This window comes from Aquila chrysaetos, chromosome 13, assembly GCF_900496995.4.
Source record: "Aquila chrysaetos chrysaetos chromosome 13, bAquChr1.4, whole genome shotgun sequence".
In the NCBI taxonomy this organism is placed as follows: Eukaryota; Metazoa; Chordata; class Aves; order Accipitriformes; family Accipitridae; genus Aquila; species Aquila chrysaetos.
Window position 1 is genome coordinate 33,146,520 of NC_044016.1, and position 19,231 is coordinate 33,165,750.

At 45.2% G+C, this 19,231-nt stretch overlaps 1 protein-coding gene across 1 annotated transcript in view; it reads right to left on the minus strand.

The window, feature by feature from the left end:
* Positions 1-18,950, minus strand: part of PGBD5 (piggyBac transposable element derived 5) — a 74,059-nt gene extending 55,109 nt beyond the window's left edge. The window contains exon 1 of the mRNA XM_030035273.1: positions 18,061-18,950. Coding sequence (XP_029891133.1) covers positions 18,061-18,874 — 814 coding nt within the window. The 5' untranslated portion in view covers positions 18,875-18,950. The remainder of the gene's footprint in view (positions 1-18,060) is intronic.
* Positions 18,951-19,231: the final 281 nt, after the last annotated feature.

Consider the following 19,231-nt stretch of genomic DNA (forward strand, 5'->3'; position numbering starts at 1 on the left):
AGATCTGCACCTGTGGCTGCTCAAAAAGAAAAATTAAGATGTCCCAACCCCCTCTGGTTCCTGTCCCACTTCTCTCCCTTGCTCCCAAGCACTGGCCCATGTGAATTAACACAGTCCTGACATCTACAGTCATACTTGCATACATCATTTTTCCATTAAACCCTTTCTGGCAAGGAATACCTAATTAGCAGGTAAGCACAGATCAAATCCCGTAACTACTGGTAAAGGAGGTCTGCCACTGGAGACTTTTCGCCTTCATTTTGAAGACAGTGTAATGTTACATGAAAGTGTTGAAAGTTGTATTCCCTGCCTCTTTTCCTACAATCCATAGGTACAAGCATGCTGTACCTACATCCTCCTCAATCATTCTCAACATAATATAAGCAGCATTGAAAATCTTAAAGTGTAGATTCAAATTCTGTGGGCTTAAAAACAAAACACCAAGAGTGACATACATATTTCTGCAAGTGAGCAAAGGCAGAAATGTACTCTTCTGTATAGCCTAGCCAGCCAGCCAGCCCACCAAGATCAATTTAATTTCATAGCAGATGTGAAACGATTCACATAGAGCTGCTGTTGCAAGTCCCTTTCTTGCCTTAGCCAGTCCCTGCTGGCAAGAAAGTGCCCAACATCTGTGGAGCACATCAGTGTTTATTTTTACATTTTCTACAAGGAAGACTCAATTCTCTAGATGCCTCATAGCCTCCACTTAAATTACAAACTATTGAGGGTTATTTAAGCAAGTCACTGCTCTTACATGGCAAAACTCTTCTTCCTTTTATTGCTACTGACATCCAAGCATCTTTGCCTCTTTACCGCTGTGTTTTCTAGAAAGCTGAGACCTCCCTTCATGCCCTCACTGAGACACTGCCTCAGTCACTGTTCCTTCATCAGAAACTCGTGTCAACTTGCTCTCTGGGACAAATGAGCCTATGCTGCTGCTCCAGTCAGGGTAACAGCGTTGCAGCTCTGGCGTCAAGAACACTCATCTCTTTCCAAACCTTCTTTCATTTTCTGATTTGCTTTTTAAGTGCTCTTTGAATATGGAATCCCCCAGGAAAAGAAGTATCCAAGAACCTCAAGTTTTGATTGCTAAGTCTCTTCCCCACTCTCTCAGCTCTGTGGGCAGGAATAGCAAGGCAAATAGAGAAGAAGAATATGGATCTCCACAGGGAGCCTCCTGCTTCCTAAGCCTTCCAGACCTAACTGCTAAAGCTGGTTTTATATTATAGACAGATTTGCTCCTTTGCATTGCCCTTCCACTTCCTCAGCCGCTTGTTGCTATGTTCACAAAGGCCTCTCATTTAAGCAACATTTCTCTCCATTCATTCTTTATTTATGTTGACCACCTCATAAAATAAAATTAAGAAAAGTAAGAGACCTGCTGCGTCTCATTCAACCCCATCGGCTTCTTCCATCATCTCTGATGTGGCTCCTTTCCTCCTCACTAACTGTGAATGGCCCTGAATAGGTAGCATTTTCCCTTCCACATCAAGAATTTATTACATTCCTCCCTTAGGGCCAGATTCTACTACGTCCTAATTGCTATAACCCCCATTGATGTTTTAGTGGAAGAAAAAAAAAAAAAAAAAACACCTTCAAATTATTAGCAAGGCTGGGCCTGGAGTGTTTATAACCTTGTGTGATCAAAACCTCAAGCCTGCTAGGCAAGCTAGAATGTTATTTATTTGAGGAGGAGAGAGAACACAGGGAAAGCAGGTGAACATACTGTTTTTCATCACAGCTAAATATTTGATCTGGGTCTGGTAGAACTCCTGGCAGATAGAGCCAAGCCACTTTACAGAAATTCTCTTTCTGGGCCTGGACTGCAGCAGTCCGGCAGAGCTGGACACAAATGACCACAGTCCTGCTTGCCAGGCACTGTCTGCTTGCCCATATATGAACTTCATTTCAAGATCCTTTCATAGGTCCTAGCACAGTGGTTTCCAACATGGGGTGCCAGGGAGTGCACAAGACAATCCATTGGGGTGCCGGAAGAAAATATTTTTTTTGTACTGTAAACAGATACAAAGATGAAATAAACACTATTTAAATTTTTTATTTTATCTTGTCTTTTTTAATTTCTATTTTTGTGTATGTTTTGTACATAGTATATTAGTACAGTACTGCAGGTATATAATCTATAAATAAATAAATATACATAGATTGGGGGTACCTGCTCAAAACACTTCTACTGATGGGGTGCCTAATCAAAAATGTTTGGAGAACACTGCCCTAGAGTTCTTCAGTAATTGCATCCAGGACTGAAGCAGCCTAGCAGACACAGTTCACCCTCACTCTAGCAGAGAGCTGAGTGCACGCTCAAATCCTTCAGCTGATCTACCTGTAGGTTTTATACCAGTATAACCAGTTTGCTTTGAAAAGGAGTCATTTCCCTAGAAAACTGTTCTGTAAGAACAGGGGAGTGGTGGTATCAGTCAGAGGTACTTTTGCATTGGTGTAACAGTTTTCATGTCACTCTGCCTTATACATGCAACAATTTACTGTATCATTAAAGTAGTATCACATACGCATTTATTTAAGCACGTGCTTATATGCTTCTCTGGATTCAAAGGATAATGTACTATATTAGCATCCCTTGACACTCACCTTTGAGTTTTAATTTGCATCACTCACAAATCAAAAGGATGTTTAACAGCCTTGTGTTCTTCTCCAGTGGAAAGAAGTTTCCAGAGCACACACTCACTGTGCAGTCAGCCATGCAAATTATTAATCCTATAAGCAAGGCTGAGGCTGCAATATGCATAGTGGTAGAAAAGGAGGAAAATGTCTTTTTACTATAAAAATGCACTGTAGTCTCTCCTGCAGCCCCACTGTCCTCCTTTCAGGGCCTTACGACTACCACTCAATAGATTCTGGTTGCTCTTAAACCTTGGCAAGTGAATTGAAACTGGGTGTTCTTCAGGGAACATGGGTTTTTCCTTTTGATCATGGGTCTTAATGTTAGTTTCTACCACTTATACTCAGATCTGATGCCAAACTTACTACTGTTCTACGTATATAAAATGTTTATTAAGACCTAATTAAATGCTATGTTTAGGGAGCAATCCAGTCACACAACTTGCCATTGAATTTTAGGTATGTAGCAATGTCAGGCATTTAAGTTCATCATATAGTGGAAGCAAACAGGTTGTGCTTGCAATAAACCTCAAAAGAGATCTCTGAAGAAATTTTTGATGCTACAGTTTGGGAGTTAACTGACAACAGTAATCTCTTCTAGGGTCTCTTAGGCTCCAGTCCAGCAGAGAGCATTTGAGGCAGATACTTAACCTTAAGCTACAGTGATCAAATTATTCTTAGGCACCAGGGCAACACTACACGGAAGCACATGTTTTTGAAGTGAGATTACACATTTCTTATAGCCCAGGGTTGCTCCAAACAAATGACTTAGTGGTATAAGAATTATAATGTCAAGTGATGCAGTCTGTAAAAAAACAGGAATAACTACAAACCAATGAGTACTGAGAAGTACAGATTCCTCAAAGACACAGCAAAAGAGCCGCTTAAAGACTCTTCTTAGAAAAAACCTAACTTTTTTTACTTGAGTTTAAAAGCTTGCTTACTTTCTCCTCCCCCTTGTAAATTACAGACAAGGTGACTTACAATGGCTGTCTACAGCAGTGGTCACAGAAAGCAAAGCTTAAAATACATGGGTGCATTTCCTTTCTTTAGGAAGCATTCAAGCTCCACCAGTATGCAGAACAGTGAGTTCAGCTAGGCTCAAAGAGGAAAAGAAAATCAACAGCTACACCAAAACTGCTTAAGCAAACATAAAATTTTGTTTTCTTGGTAGAAATTATCACTTGGTTTTGGGCACATCCTCCTGCCTCTAGAACCAATGTCTGGGGGATAAGGGGCTCCAGAGTACACTGTGCAGGTGAGGGAAGAACCAGACATAGGGGACCCCATCCCCACCCCCACCAATAGAAGTCAGGGAGGAGAAAGGAGAATATTCCTTAAATGCTTGCCGCAAAGAATTGGGCCCATTACTCAGTGCATTAGCCTCTAAACTTCCATTAGTCTCTTCTGCTAGGCAGCAGGAACACAGATGCATTCACACCTCAGGCCCAATAAAATGCTCACTCAAAACTCTACACAGGGGCAGCTGACACCCCCAAAGGGCAACCTTCATCCAAACAGAAGGTTGATTAATCATGGGATAACCATACCCATAGATAAGCACCACTCCTGAAAACTCAAGATCTGAAACTCAAATTTTGAGCTGCACACTGCATTCCTTCCAGCTTTTTAATCCTAAATTTGATGTTGTGGTGGGTGTGACAGTTGTTCACATATTGCATCTCCCACACATGCAGATCTGGAACATCAGCTGTAGCGGGTGTGGGTGAGCAGCATGGTCAGGGGCATCTGGCCATCACTTTGGTATGTTAGAAGCACCAGCTGTCATCTTTATGTGACACTATGAATGCAAGAACAGGCAGAGGCTGGTTTCACATAGCCTTGCCTCTCGACATCAACTAGCTTTTTAATCGCCGGAGATTCTGTTAAAGCCTACAGGCTCTTCTCACTACAAATGTGCTGTCTAATAAGGATTGAACTCAAGCAAGCTATCTTTCAGCAAGGGCAATTCAAAAGGCTGTCACCCCCATCAGCTATTTTTGCATATGGTAGGTGAGAACTCAATACTTGGAAGACCTTTATCTTCTCCTCCCACAGGACAGACCTGGGCACAAGGGGCAGAGCAAAATTGCAAAAAGCCTGGCTTACTAAGCAGCAGAATTTGAACAATGAACCCCCTACTCCAGACTACCTGCAATTTTAACAGGAACAGTGGAGACACGGTGTCCAGCAGAGCCCAGAAGAATAAAAAAAAGGAAGTTCCATAATGACCAAGAACATCATGTTAAAATGTGAAGTATCGGTAGGTTCTATATTAAGACGTAAGAGAAATGTTCATTTTTATGACAGCAAAGGATTCTAGGATTCTAGGAAGTGAAATACAATTAGAGAAACTAAATGCTGTAGCAGAGAAGAGCAGGTTAGGAAAGGTTATAGTACAGATTAAAAGGATTCAGCAGAAACGGAAAGCTTCAAAGTAAAGTTTTGAACAGCTTTTGTTATATTTGTTTCTTGGTCCTTTTCTGATTAAAGTATTGTGCTGAAGCATTCTCCCTTTAGGTGCCCATTTCAGCTTAAAAAGAAAGAATCCCATCTCCCTTTTATCTTAGGAAGAAAGCTGACATTAGAACAATTGGTAGTGCACTGCTCGATGTCAAGCCGCTCCAGGTCAATACTCAGACCCCTCTTGAGTCAACCTTTCAGCAAAAGACCTGAAGAAAAGGCACGGTTTGTATTTTAACATTTCACTCACTCTACTACAATATCTGCCCATAAAATGGTATCAAATATTTCTGCTTCAGCATACAATACAAATGGCTGCTTTTAGAAAGAAACTAATGCTCACTTAGTTTCTTTGCATTGATTCCAACAGCCAAAAAGAAAAGAAAAAAGAGTTAAAAACGGGTACAATCTCAACAACAGCATTAACAGTGTCAAGTCCATTTCATATTCCTAGAACAATTTCATATTCAGTACCCACTTTGACAGTACCAATTCAAAAATATCCATAGCTAAATATTTTACACCCACCATCTGTCCCAGAAAGCAAATAGGTGCTTGCACTGTAATTTGCACTTAACAGAGCTCAACATGGTTTGTATTTACCCCAGTCTAGTGGGACTGCAGGATTAGGTACTTCTGGCTATACTCCCACCCCTCTTAACCAGAAACAGCTGTGCCTTGTACAGAAAGATCCAAAATCCTCTTTAACCAAATAAAATGGGGATGAAGGGGAAGAAGAAGGAAGGGAGGCCAGTGCAATTTTCAGAACACAGAGATACATAGCCTAGGCATGCTTCAGCTGTCAGGGCAAGGCTTTTGCCTTCATTTTCAAGGCAACTAATGAGGTTCATAAGAGAGTAAGTTTCTTAAGTCTGAGGACAGGACACCAGAAGCTGCAATACCTCTGGCAGAGACAAAGACACAAAAATTTCAAATCTTGCAGTTCAGTATATATTTTTGTTTCTAATCCTCAAATACTAGGAGCCCCATAACAAGAATCTAAGTGAATCCAAGTTCAAGGTAACACATTAAGCTGAGAGAAGAAAGACTTTCAAAGAGAAAGAAAAGACTTGGTGACTTTAAACTTGTTACTCTGATCTCAATACTCAAAGACTGAATAGATTTTGGAGGAAGGACTAATCAAGGACATCAAGACAAATGCAGACCATTTGTATCATAGACAGGTCACCTCAGAATCATTTTAAGCTTCTAAGATACTACTTACAGGATAGCTGAATTTATCTGTTCTGTTTCTAGCTAGGTACTTGTTAATTGGCAGCAACAGGGATGAGTAAGAGTATTAATGTCTCCTCTCTACCCACAATCCTTGACTGAGAGACGAGTTGTCTGGATGAAGGTAGGTGACTTTGGGAAAGAGATTGTTTCATTTTTTACTAGAACATGGAAATAGAACCAAGTGTATGATCAAGACACTAACAAGCAAAGCTGGGCTGATCATCCTACTAGATAGTAGCTGGATTTGTCAGCCAAAATAAATCTTACAGACCAATAATGAAAGTTTTCTCTCTAATTATCTGCTCAAATCAGAGACAATCTCTTATTCTGTGTAGAAAAGTGATGCACAACTGACTTCTAAACCAGTGGTTTTCTAGGTAGCACTAGGCACGTTTTTAGTTATCTTTAGTGGAGATAGTGACATATTAGTACCTTTGAACAAGGAATCATAGATCTTACTTGGAAACCTGTGCCATTTCCCAACAAAGAGTTGATCCTAAGCTGGGAAAGACAGAGAACTACTCCTAGAAGAAGTAGAGGTGTATTCTTGCAAGGGAAGATTGTGAAGAAACCTGTTACCTTCTCATTTTTAGCCGGGGCGGGGGGGGAGCAGCAAATCTTTTTAATGTACTTGAGGTAAATAGCAGGAAAAGAGAAGACCTAAGTGCCAACAGTACTCTTTGCAAGATGAAACAATTCTGCAATGCTCACAAAGAAGTGAAGAAACAACCTTCTGATACCGAGTCCATGAACTGGAGAAACATGGAGTAGGCATTCTGTTGTCCTTTCTTGCCAAGACATCTGTTACATGGTCATCACTCATTGCAGGCATCTGGACTATGACTTAGCTGGGCCTGTTCCAGACCTGTGCTTGTCTTTTTCCACATATCCATCCTCATTGTCTACAGAGGTTTGTGTTGGGGTTCAGCTGCAAGGAGACTCTTCATACCTCAAAGAGTCATGGACAAAGGCCAGTAAAAACCTAGGCACCACTGGCTGATGCAGTAACTAAGTGCCTCCGAAGTGTAGCATTGCTAATCTCACAAGTATTTGGGTAGTGTTGTATCAGACATCCCTGGTATAAGGTTAACGTTTTTAACACACAGAAGGAGGCTCAGAATCAGTCATTTGAGCAGAGATACAAGATTCATGGATACACAACTCATTAACATAGAAGTGAGGCTGAGAACAATACCCTAAGTAACTGTTAAGTGTGCCTGGGCCACTTTACCAGGGCAAAGGGAAGGCGGGAGTTTCACCTTAACAGATCAGGAGGCCATCTGCAAGCACACAGCTCCTTCCTACAAGCTATACAGCCATCTCCCTGCTTCCAAAGCTGACGCACGAGATGCAAGTAGCAAGTCTTTTGCATAGCACTCCAACACACAACCTGCCACTAAGCAGCTTCCCTAGTGTTTGCATTTATCTTAACCAATCTAAAACAGAGAAGAGTGCTGGAAGGGACCTCAGGAAGTCCTTTAGTCCAGGCCTCTAGCCCTGTTCAGCACACATACTGGGTGTCAGTCTATCGCAACAGGTTAGCACCACTTGCTCTTAGGTTTCCAGTGACACACCTCATGTCTTCTGCAGCACTGCGCTGTCTGTTTGAGAGTTTCTATCATGTCTGATTTAATTATCCATCAATTCAATTTATACCTGTTATTCCTTATATTCAGTGATCAGAGCAGGTAAGGCAGATAATTCCCTTTCCTATAAAAGCCCTTACTTACCCATATGGCCACTTAGCTTAAAAACAGAATACTGAAAGGTGGTCCAGTTAGTAGATTTTCTGCTCCTCAGTCCTTTCTCTTCACATTTGACTATTTGCTTCTCACCTGGGTTGGGGACCCAGAATATCCCTCCTAAACAGCAAGCCAGTCTCATTGCAAGTCTTGCACACTCTATTTAAATATCTGGGGAGGATGTTTGCCTTTTCACAACATGACACTGAGTCACATTTGTCTGGTGTTCAGCTTCAACCTCCAGTTCCTTTTCCACCTAAACAGTTCATCCCCTCCATTTTCCACTTCTGCTGTTAATCACTGCTGCCTTCACACTAAGCATTTCTCTCTTGCACCATGCCATTTCCCCCTCCCCGGGCTATTTCAAGCTGTCAAGAACCTTGCAAATTCTCAGCCTCCAGTGCACTTGGAGTCACTCCCAACTTCATGTTATCTAAAAGTTTAATAGACAAATTCAGTAAGTCCACCTCCATTCAGGAAGGCAGTTTCAAATTCTCATTTAAAAATTTTAAAAAATTTAAAAAAAGAAAATATTTCCATCAGAACATTTAAGCTTTTGCCAGATCTTTATGCAATACATTTTTGGAGATACTGGGCCAGACCTTATCGAATTCAAATGGAGACAGAAACAGACATTTGCGGTAATGACAATTTTAGTGAGAATACCTGACAGGGACTAGATGGTATTCATTCAGTCAGATGCTTCTGCATCTGCCTGCTTCTCCCCCCTATATATTTTAATCTCTGCAAGGGTTGTTGCAACAGACATAGAATAACACAAAGCACAGTGTGAAACTCAGAGCTAGTAATGCAGAGATGGTTCCTGCCTCAAGAATTTGCCTCCTATTCAGTACAGAAAACAAGGAGGTAAGTCTGACGGGGAACGCAGTGACCATGGCGGGCCTCCGCAAGGCTCAGATAGCTCCTAACTATGCACGACCGCTCCAGGTGCCAAAACCACCACCACAAGCTGGTACCTTGTTTCATACATGAGAAACAAACCACCAAAGGTAATCTGAAGCAAAAGGAACTTGCAGGGCACTTATGAAATAGAAAGGTAATGAGAAGACAGCACTATCTCTCAGTCACTCTGTGACAGGGTAAGGAGAGCCCAGAGCCACTGGGAAGCGGGCTGGAAGAGCGGCCCAACCGAGCACCGCCAAACTCCTCCTCAACACCTTTTATGTAGAAAAGGCATTGCAGAAAGTCATGGCTTTAGCCAAAGAGGTGGTTTCAAGGAGCTGCTGCCAGTGGCCCAGGGGCCACCACCATGCCTGACTGTCCCTGCCCAGCCACCCCGGCCCAGGGCCCCATGGCAGCCCCGGCCCCAGCAGGGCTGGCCTCCAGCCGACCACAGCCCAACCCTGCCCAGCCATGGGCCCGGCTCGCAGGCCCACGTCCTGACCCGGCCTCAGCCCGTCCCTAGGGAGGGACACATCTCTGATGTCAGTTTAAGCGTGAGTCATTACCCAGTAGTACAGAAGCAGATGATGAAAGGCCTTTTTTGAGAGGGTCATTCCTTATTTATCAAGCACAACCCCCGTCAAGTGGAAAGAGCAGGATGTCATTCACTCCGAAACCCATCGCTCTTTTCCCAGTGGGGGAGATTTGCAATATGCTTAAAGCCACCTCCTTTCCTTGCCCTCAAAAGAAAAGACTATTTGCAGCAACATTAGCACCATGAAAATAGCTACAGATCACTCAAAGGCACTCTTAGTGCTTAATTTCTTTTAATCTTGAAGCCAATGACAAGAGGGAATTAATGCAGATCTCATGAGTATAAACCTTCAGACGTCATATTTTACTTCATCTCAAACCAACCAATAACTACATAAAAGGACAAGTTTATAAGTAAAGAATAACTGTGATGGCTAAGAAATGAGGAAAAGTCTTCAGTTTAAGGAGGTCGTCTCATTTAGTGATCCCGTTCAGGGACTGTATTGTCCAGCAAGCCCTTTGAAAGGCTAAATAAGAATGTATATCCACATATGTATTTATAGCCATAACGCAACATACCCAGCATGACAGATGTAAAAGCATCTTACATTTTTCAAGATCGTCTTGGCAATCCCTCACCCCAAACCAAAGGTGGTTCATTTTCGCTAGGCCACTGCAGCAAGTGAAGGTTTACAAACCACCACCCTGCCCTCTCGGCAAGGCTGGCCACCCCTTCCCTTGCAGTCCAGTTGAACTGTTTTCCCTGTACTGGGGCAGAATAAGTAAAACTAGATCCCCATCCCAAATACTATAAGCCATATGCATAAGTGCATACATGTATGAGTTTCAATACATATAACCTCTCCAAAGTAGTTTTTCTGGGCATGGACTGACAAGATTACCATTCCCAAGCCGTGTATCGGCAGGGTGCATCCAGCAGCAGACAGCACAGTGACGTCAATGGGAACAGCCACATGCCCAGAGCCACACACTGACCCCAAATTGCACACCTACAAGTGCTCCCCTCCAGGAAGTCAGCCAGCATCTACCTTTCAAAAAAAGCAGAGATGACTATATGCACTGGATAGTCAGACTTTCCACAACAGTGAATTTCATAATTAACTTAAAAAATAGAAAGATATTCTCATTTTTTGCTCCAATTTAATCTTTCATACACACCCACCTCTCTGCCATATGTAATCAGAAATGAATCATGGTTATAACAGCAGCTGCTTTAAGTCTTTTTTCTGCTTTTTCTTCACTAGAAATAACACTTCCATTTGTGCTCACTGATGAGTTTGCTGTATCTTTTATCTCAGTCCAGTAATCTTCCCATCCAATGCACAACTAGTTCCCCCCATCCATACAGACAGACATGATATTCTTTGCTTCTGTGTCTCCTGTGTATCCCTCTCTGACATGGTTTTTGCATCTTTACAGTGTTCCTCACGGACTACGCTTCAGTATGCCCAGTTTTCAACTGCACAGCTACAGCTTTGTATTGCTTGCTGAATACAAGTTGCTTGGTTTTGTTCTTTGTCCTTCTTAATGGCAAATATAGTTTGTCAATACAGGTCACGTGAATCCCTCACGCTGTCCAAGAAAGCAGAAACAAAAGCATGTTTTTTATCATGTGCCATTAATACCAGTTGTCTTCACAGAAAATCAGGAGATAATCCAGGAGTAATTTATACAGAGCCAAAATAAGCTAAGGAGATTTCCAAGCCTATTTCCCTCCAGTCCCTCAATCAAGGAGCTCTGGCCTCATTTTGAAAAGACCCACTCAGTTACATGTCCATTCATTTTCAGATAGAGCCAGTGACTGATGAACATCCTGTTCTTCAAGGAATATGAAGTGGGAGTTTGGATAAGCTCCTAGAAAGGATGCCTTGCCACAAGGAAGCGAGACGTCAAATGCTAGTATTCTCATGAATTTGTCTTAGCCATGCATTCCTTTTGAGTCCACCTCTTCTGTTTTCTAATAACATGCCCAATTTTGGGCAGTATTCGGAAGGATGAGGTATTTTAGGGTTTATATTCCACTGACCTCTAGATAAGATGCATAACTGTATCCATGATTACCTTCCCTTTGGGTAGCACCTTGTATTTCCAAACTGCTAAATCCATCTACTCCAAAGTTTTGGAAGCTTGGGCATGGGAGGGAAACAAAACACCTACATGAACAAGCATACCTAAGAGAAATTTCCAGCTTCTTTTACCTCTATGGCATCCAGGACAGCTTCCTGTGGCCTAGCAGTCTGTACAGAATTAACAAGTCAACTCCACTATTAGCATCTTCATTAGACTCAGCAGAGAGGCTAATTTCCTCTCCAGGTTGACTTAAAGGTATGCAGACAAGGAAATTGTTTGCTGTACTGTTTCTGTGATGTTGACAAAGGGACATGAGTACCTGTAGGAGCTAATGTACTTCTTTTAAATGACCCCATCAATAGCTGCAAGGGGAAAGACTCATTTTATGCAGTAACAGATCTAGGAGTAAATATGCTTTTTCTCTGTAAAGGGCTAGACGGTGTCTATGGAGAAGACCTTGATCTGCAGTGCTTATAGACTTTCATGTCTCAAGTACTGACCAAAACTGGTTCTCTGTATAAAAGCAGAGAAGTACAGGGTTTTTTCTGTGAAGTTCATCAACACTAGGTTATTCCCCAAATGCATGGTTAATAGCAGAGGTACAGGCAAAAGAAGGAAGGGAACACAGATAGCTAACTTGCACTAAATTTTAGAATCAATAAGGCTGTCATGTTGTACACTTGATTCACGTCAGTGATGATGGAAGCAGGAAAATGTGCTCTAAACCCAGTAAAACCACCCGAAAAGCACATTCAGATTTCGTAAGACATATGAGATATTAAGCCTCTGCATAATTCCCTTATTTAGCAAAACTTAAAACCTTTAAGTCATCCTATAAAGGCTATGCAAAGTAGTAGTGTACATCTTTGTGATGTATTTATCATATCTTCCTGGAAGTGTTGTGATGCTGTCATTATAAGTAATTTCTGCTTAGAACTTAAGAACAGATTGCATATAGATACGCAATTTTTTTCCAGTATTTTCCATGGTTATGCAAGTCAATAGCAGCTAAATTCTCTGATGACATAAATAAGCAAGAACAAGTCACATCACTGGCACTTTATCCACTTACAGTCACAGAATTTGGTCCAGGTTTTTCTGAAGCAGATTCTGCCATAAGTGACTAAGGAGCTTCCATAGCTTTTCTTTCACCTGTGGAATCTTCTGAGTATTGACCTCAATCTAATAAGACTAAAGCCTTCAGATTCTATTCAGGACTTGAACCTGATCACCACCACTGTTAGATGGTGGCATGTATATGGCCCACTTTTATGGCCCAGCCTGACCCAAAAGCTCTTCCTCCAGGCTCCCTGCTGCTGGAATGCTGCTTTGCCATCTGCCTGCCCACACTCTTGCGAAGCAGAGTATCTGCATTGGAACTCCCCCTACATCGTGCAAAGACTTTCCACAATTCTCTGCCCAGGTACAATTCTAGCCATTCAAATAACAGCTAAAAGCCTTTCTCTCCTTATCTGTATCACTTTCCTCTCCTTTGATTATTTAACTGAATTGTTTAGCTCTGCTAAAACTATTTAGAACACAGGTCAAATGAACAACTCCATGCTATATCAATATATATTGTACTATATGATTTGCTGGAGACTAACCTGAAGGAGTAAATTCATTTTCCTTATTTAACATTAATAAAATAACACTGCCAAAAAAAACCCAATCAAGAGTGAAGTCTTATCAGCTGACATGCAAACAGACACTTGTGATTAAGCATAAGAAAAACCTTTTTTACTGGGTGGTCACAACCTAGAATTTAAAGCTGTGCGTTGCTTCCTTGACTTTAGCTGGAACATGCAGGCTCATTTAATCTCTCAGATAACATACCCCCCTTGTGCAGAAGATCATCTCTCATGTGGCAGCCATGATGGAATAAATGTCTCTTTCCTGTAACCTGGTCTTTTTGGAAAACAACATTCTCATTTAAAAAAAAAAAAAAAAAAAAAAAAAAGATTAAAAACTACTTTAGATATTCATTTAAACCTCTTCTAAGGTGACAAGGAGAGTCTAATTGCTAGACACGGTCTACGCAACTTCTCCCTGAGAGCATGCTGTTCTACTGGAGTATGTTCTTCAAAGATGGTAACTACGGCACATTTAGTGTTTCAGAGAAATACTCTGGAAATCCATAAAAAGCTAGTTACACTCTCTAAATGCAACTCGAAGAGGAGCTGCTATGCTCTTTCAGCAAGGAACATTCTTAACATTTTGTCCTCGGGTCTAGGCTTCAGAACAGGGTTTGGAGGGCATAGAAAATGAAGAAAACAGTAGCACCGTTTGGCTGTAACTTTGAGGACTTCAGCATTAACTTTTGCTCAGACTCCCCTGCTATTGCTGCCACCCTAACACGTTATCCCCAACAATAAGAAGTGCTCTTATATCTGCAGTCCAATTTTTTGGTCGCTGAACTATAATGGATATATAGGAAGCATTGGACGCTACGAAGAGAACGCCAGCTACCCCAATTCAGGAACATCAAGCTGCGGCAATACCAGGATATTTGCACCTTCTCAGACCCTCCACGAAAAAAGACCAGAACCAATAATGCCTCTATTTATTATAGAACGTTTCCTGGCCAGATTACTGAGCTAACAAAGGAAAGCACCACCCAGAGCCACCCCACTCTCAAAGGAATGAAGAACACACCAATTAAGTCTGAGGCAGGAGCGACCAGAAAGGAAGGGTTTGCATTGACTTACCAGCACTTACTAGCTTGTCACTAAGTAATAATAGTTGCTTGCTTGCTTGCTTGCTCCATTTCAATTATGCTTTCCCTATCCCAGCAATTGCCTTTCCCAGCAATTTGTTCTCTTACTCTTTCTGCACTTCCACGACTAGCTCTGTCCTGCCCTCAGAGGAAGGGAAGCCAGAGGAGCCCCAACTATCTCTCCTTTCAGAATTAAAGCACTGTTTGGGCAGAGGTCAGACCTCCTTTCCTAGAAGCCTATCTATTTGTAGGTTCACTTCCCAACAAATCAGTTCTGCTCCCCCTTCACAGTGAGGTTTGGAGAGAATGAGAAGGGAGATGCCAAAAGATGCCTGGATCCAACATTTGATCATGGATGCCATCATCCTTTTAAACACACGTGTTGATGTACCCACAGACCTGCTGTAGCCAGCCACTCTTTGTGAAAGGAAGGCATTTCAGCAGCTGCCTCCAAGACCTCCTATTCACTGCTCCTATCCCAGTACCTCAGAACTCGCATTACTGCTTTGGTATTTGTGACGGGCACTTGTTTCCTCAACCTATTTTAATCAGAACTACACAGTGTCACTAGTTACCAGTTCAAAAATCAGGGCATCACAATATGGTTGGGATTTTTCTCAGCAACTAAAGAGAATGATTTCACAGAGTAGCTTCACTGGAAATAACACAAAGTGCCAGCAAGCCATCTGCTCTAACCTCTGCGTTAACTTTAACAGCTATTTTGGATTTCCACAAAGGAAGTCAGCTAAAGGTATTAATGTGTTTGGTTTTTTCCCCCCTAGGGAGTCTAAGCACCCAGTATTTTTATTAAATGGAACAACAGTAACTGGAGATCCCTGAAGAAGGGGCAGAAAACAAAAATCAGGGACACAATCAGCAGTGTTGCATAGCGATGCCATCCAGTAACTTCTCTCCTGACACAGAAGGAAATCCAGACCTTCCCCAGTTTGTCAGAACCTGCCACACGGGCAAGGCAGGTGTCACCAAACACACACAGTGACTGACTGCAGACTGAGGACATACTGAACCATCTAACACTGCCAGCAGCCCCCAGAACAACTGGGCCTCTAGTATATTTTTGAGATGAAGTATGAGTTAGCCTGTCTGTGCTCAGGACTATTTTTAGGGAGGGATACAATACTTTTTTAAGACATCAGTTTAATATTCAGGCTGGGGAGGGAAAGGCAGTATTAAGTAATTTACTCACAAAAAAAAAAAAAAAAAGAAAAAAAGGAAGTGATACTATTTTCTGCTTGTAGTTAAAAAGACCACAAGAGTTTTGTACGTGGCTCTTCTTTTTTTTTTTTTCTTGGCAGCTTTAGCTCATTCTCATTAACTAACTTAAACCTTTTCCTCCTCCGCACCTTCCATTTCATGAAGGGGCAGTCTCCCAAACCGAACATCTTGACACTAGGTTTGATCCTAGTCTGATTCAAAGATTTATTTCCAGCATGAGACTTCAGTCCACAAGAACATTTGTCTTCTGGCATCAGATGACGTCAAGTACTTGCCACTAGGATTCTTCTCTTGAGATTTTGACCAAAGGGCCGCACTTGGAAGTTTTGGTGCTAACCAAAGATAAATTTTATCTCAGTCTCATGAAAGCATCTTCCTTTTAAGTTCAGAACCTAGAAGGAAAGGATTCTTACATCCAACACATTGGAACCATGAACACGGTTTTGTTAGTACTCTGTGGCTGACCCTGCATTTCTTGCTTGTACTCCATTAGTGACTGAAATATGTGCTGCCACTGCAAGGGACAGCTGTCTTCACCTCAGTGGAGACCTTTTCCTCAGCAGGTATGGATCCCAACTTTTGGGTCAGAACAGCGTCCAACAAAGTGACAATGGTGCCAGTACAAGTATGCTTAGCATGACTCCAATTATGATATATGCATGGTCTAAAACCAGTCGATCTACAAACTAGAATTGTAAGAGCTTAGTTATATACAATGCAGTAGTTTCCATAGCTTGGAATTTTGAGTAGTCAAAATAAAAATATCACAGAGGGTACACATTTCACACACATCAAATCACGACACTAACTGAAATTCTGCCAAACCAAATCACCATGCTATGAACAGCGTGCAGCATCTATCATCATCATCATGATCAACAGAATGAAAGGGCAACAGCAACCTCTTCTCCATCTATTACTAGGAGGAAATATTCACAGCAATACCCATACACCTTCCTCAAGAGACGTCCGCATCTATTTCTGACAACCATAAATCAGACTCCTTTATTTCAAAGGAAATATGAATTCCTGAATTAATAGGTCATCAACTTAATTCTTTTCCAAACCAGCATTAAAATGCTAATCCCAGTTCTGTCTATGCTAAAATGGATATTACTCTAAAGTAATGATATGAAGAGATAAGCCAGCAAAGGCAGAGAAATTAAGTGATAATTGATGCTGAAACAGCATCACACCATGAAGCCTATGGTCCAGAACCTGATCTTAGAAATGCTTATGAATAAGAATCGTCAATAAAACTTACAGAGTTGTTTAAAGAGGAACATCAGCTTGATTTTTAAACATTTTACAGGCTCTAGCTATTTGCAGAGGTAGATGCAACTTCTACTTGCACATCAGTCAGAAGCATGACAGAACTTTCCCCGGGCTCCAGTGCCAGCTCCACCTTACTCCCCCATCCCACGCTGCTTCCTCAGATAGGTTTCTGCCTGTCCCACTGCACAAATTTCAGCACACTACACCAAGCGTAGCAGCACTCTTCTGCATTTACCTTTTAACGGCAAAATGAAGGAATTAAACACTACCAAAAAAAACCCAGCGAAGACAAGCAACCTTAAGACAGGCAAACTGTCAGTTCGGTTAGGGATGACAGCAATCATCACATCGTGTTCTGAGATGCGAGTGTTTTATTTCACATCCCAGCTCTTCATAAGCGTTAATCTTTTTTTGCAAAGCCTTGCTGCTACACAGTCAACTTGGTTGTTGAGGCCTGCAGACAGACACCTTACAATGGCTCCCTAGGCAAAACAGTGGTGCAACTTGCTACACAAGCCAGTCCACGGAGCTCTCAGTGCTGTGCGCTGCTGCTGTATGTCATGTCATGCCAATTCACCACTCTTTTGGGATTCACTCCGGCCAAAAGCCGTGCAAGACGGGTTGAGGTTAGGGATGGCTGCACAGAAAGCCTTGCAGCCAGAGAGAATCCGCGTCCCGTTCCCACAGCCCTTCTGCACAGCACAGAGACAGGTCACCCGCATCGCCCTGACCAGCGGTTTTCCCCTCCTGCAAGCAGGGAAGAGGAGCCACCCGCCACACCAGAGCGCGGCCAAACGGGGTCCTGCGCAGCACACCCTGCCCCGGGGGGAGAGGAGACCCTGCCCCGGGGGGACCCCCGGAGCTGCTGGCGCTCGGGGCACCGCTACGGCGCCGGGGAGGGGATGCCTGTGACTAAGCACAGGCATGGCCTCCCCTCGCCCTCCCGCTCCCTGCCTCGGCCCGGCTCTCCCCGCACCAGCAGGGCCGCTCCCGGGCCAGGAGGCACCTGCCGTTCCCCCCCCCCCCCTCCACCTCCGCCCCCGAGGCCAGGGGCCGGGCACCGGCCCGGGCCGACAGCCGGGCCCGCAGGGGCTTCCCTCCCCGGCGCCGCCGGACACGGCTGCGCCGCGACCCAGGCCTCGGCACCGGGCTCCGGCCACCCCCGCTCCCGAGGGCCGCCCGGCCCCGCCGCCCCCCTGCCCCGGCAGCCCGCCCTCCGCGTACCGCTGCCATCCTTGAAGTGAGGGGGTGGGACGTCTCGCAGCGACCGGGTCCAGCCCCCCTTCTCCGCTTCCTCCTCCTCCTCCTCCTCCTCCTCCATAGGGCCGGGGCCGCCCGGGACGGCGCTGCCGCCGCCGCTGACCTGCCGCTGCCGCCGCCGCTCCGCCGGGCTGGCCGCCGCCCTGAGGGCGCGGCGCCGGGCCGCCCTGCCCCGCGGGCCCGGCCCCTCCGGGCGCCCCTCGTCCTCCTCGTCGTCCTCCTCGTCCTGGGAAGAGGCGGCGGAGCGAGAGTCGGCCGAAGTGCTGTAGAAGGGGTTCCCGCTGCTGTCCTGGCCCGACTCCCCGAAGACGTCGTCGGAGATCTGCAGGCTCTCGTAGCGGGAGCGGGCCGCCTCCAGCAGCGACAGCGCCTTCCTCCGCGCCGGCCCGCCGCCGCCGCCGCCCTCCGCCATCATCTCGGCCGCCGCCAGCAGCCGCCCGCGCTCCCCTCGGCCCGGCTCGGCCGGGTCCTGCGGCCGCAGGCAGCAGCCCAGGAGCAGGAGCGGATCGGGCACGGCGGCGGGCAGGCAAGGAGTGGGGGAAGCCCCGCCGCCGCCGCCACTGCCGGGGCTGAGCCCTGCCTCCCGCTCCCGCCCGCACCACCCGCCCCTGTGTGTGTGCAGGGACATGGGGGGAAGGAGCCAGCTCAACATCTCCAAGTACCACATCCAGCCAATTACCGCGGCAGTCCGCGCCCGGGAGGTGGGGTTATATGGGCGCCGCGGGCCGCCGCGGGCCGCCCACCGCCCGCCCCGCCGCCCCCCAACCGCTCCGCCCATTTAAAACCACAGCACCGGCTACGGGGAGGCCGCCGCTGCGCGCCGCCGCCGGAAGGGGGGTCCCTGCTCCCGGCCCCGGCCCCGGCCCCGGCCCCGGCCCCGGCCCCGGCCCCGGCCCCGGCCGGAGCTGTCCGCCCGCCCGCGGTGCTGGAGCCGGGCAGGGCGGAGGCAGGAGCGCTGGCCTCGCCGCCTGCAGCCCCCTCGGCAGCACCCGGTGGGCGGGGAGGGGGGTGAAGGGTTCCCGCCGGCGAGGGGGCCGGGGCCTCCCCAGGGAGGAGAAAAGGCGCCGAGGTAGGGCCCGCGGCGGTCGGGGCCCCGCCGTCGCTGCCCCGAAATAGGGCACAGAGCTGCAGCGCT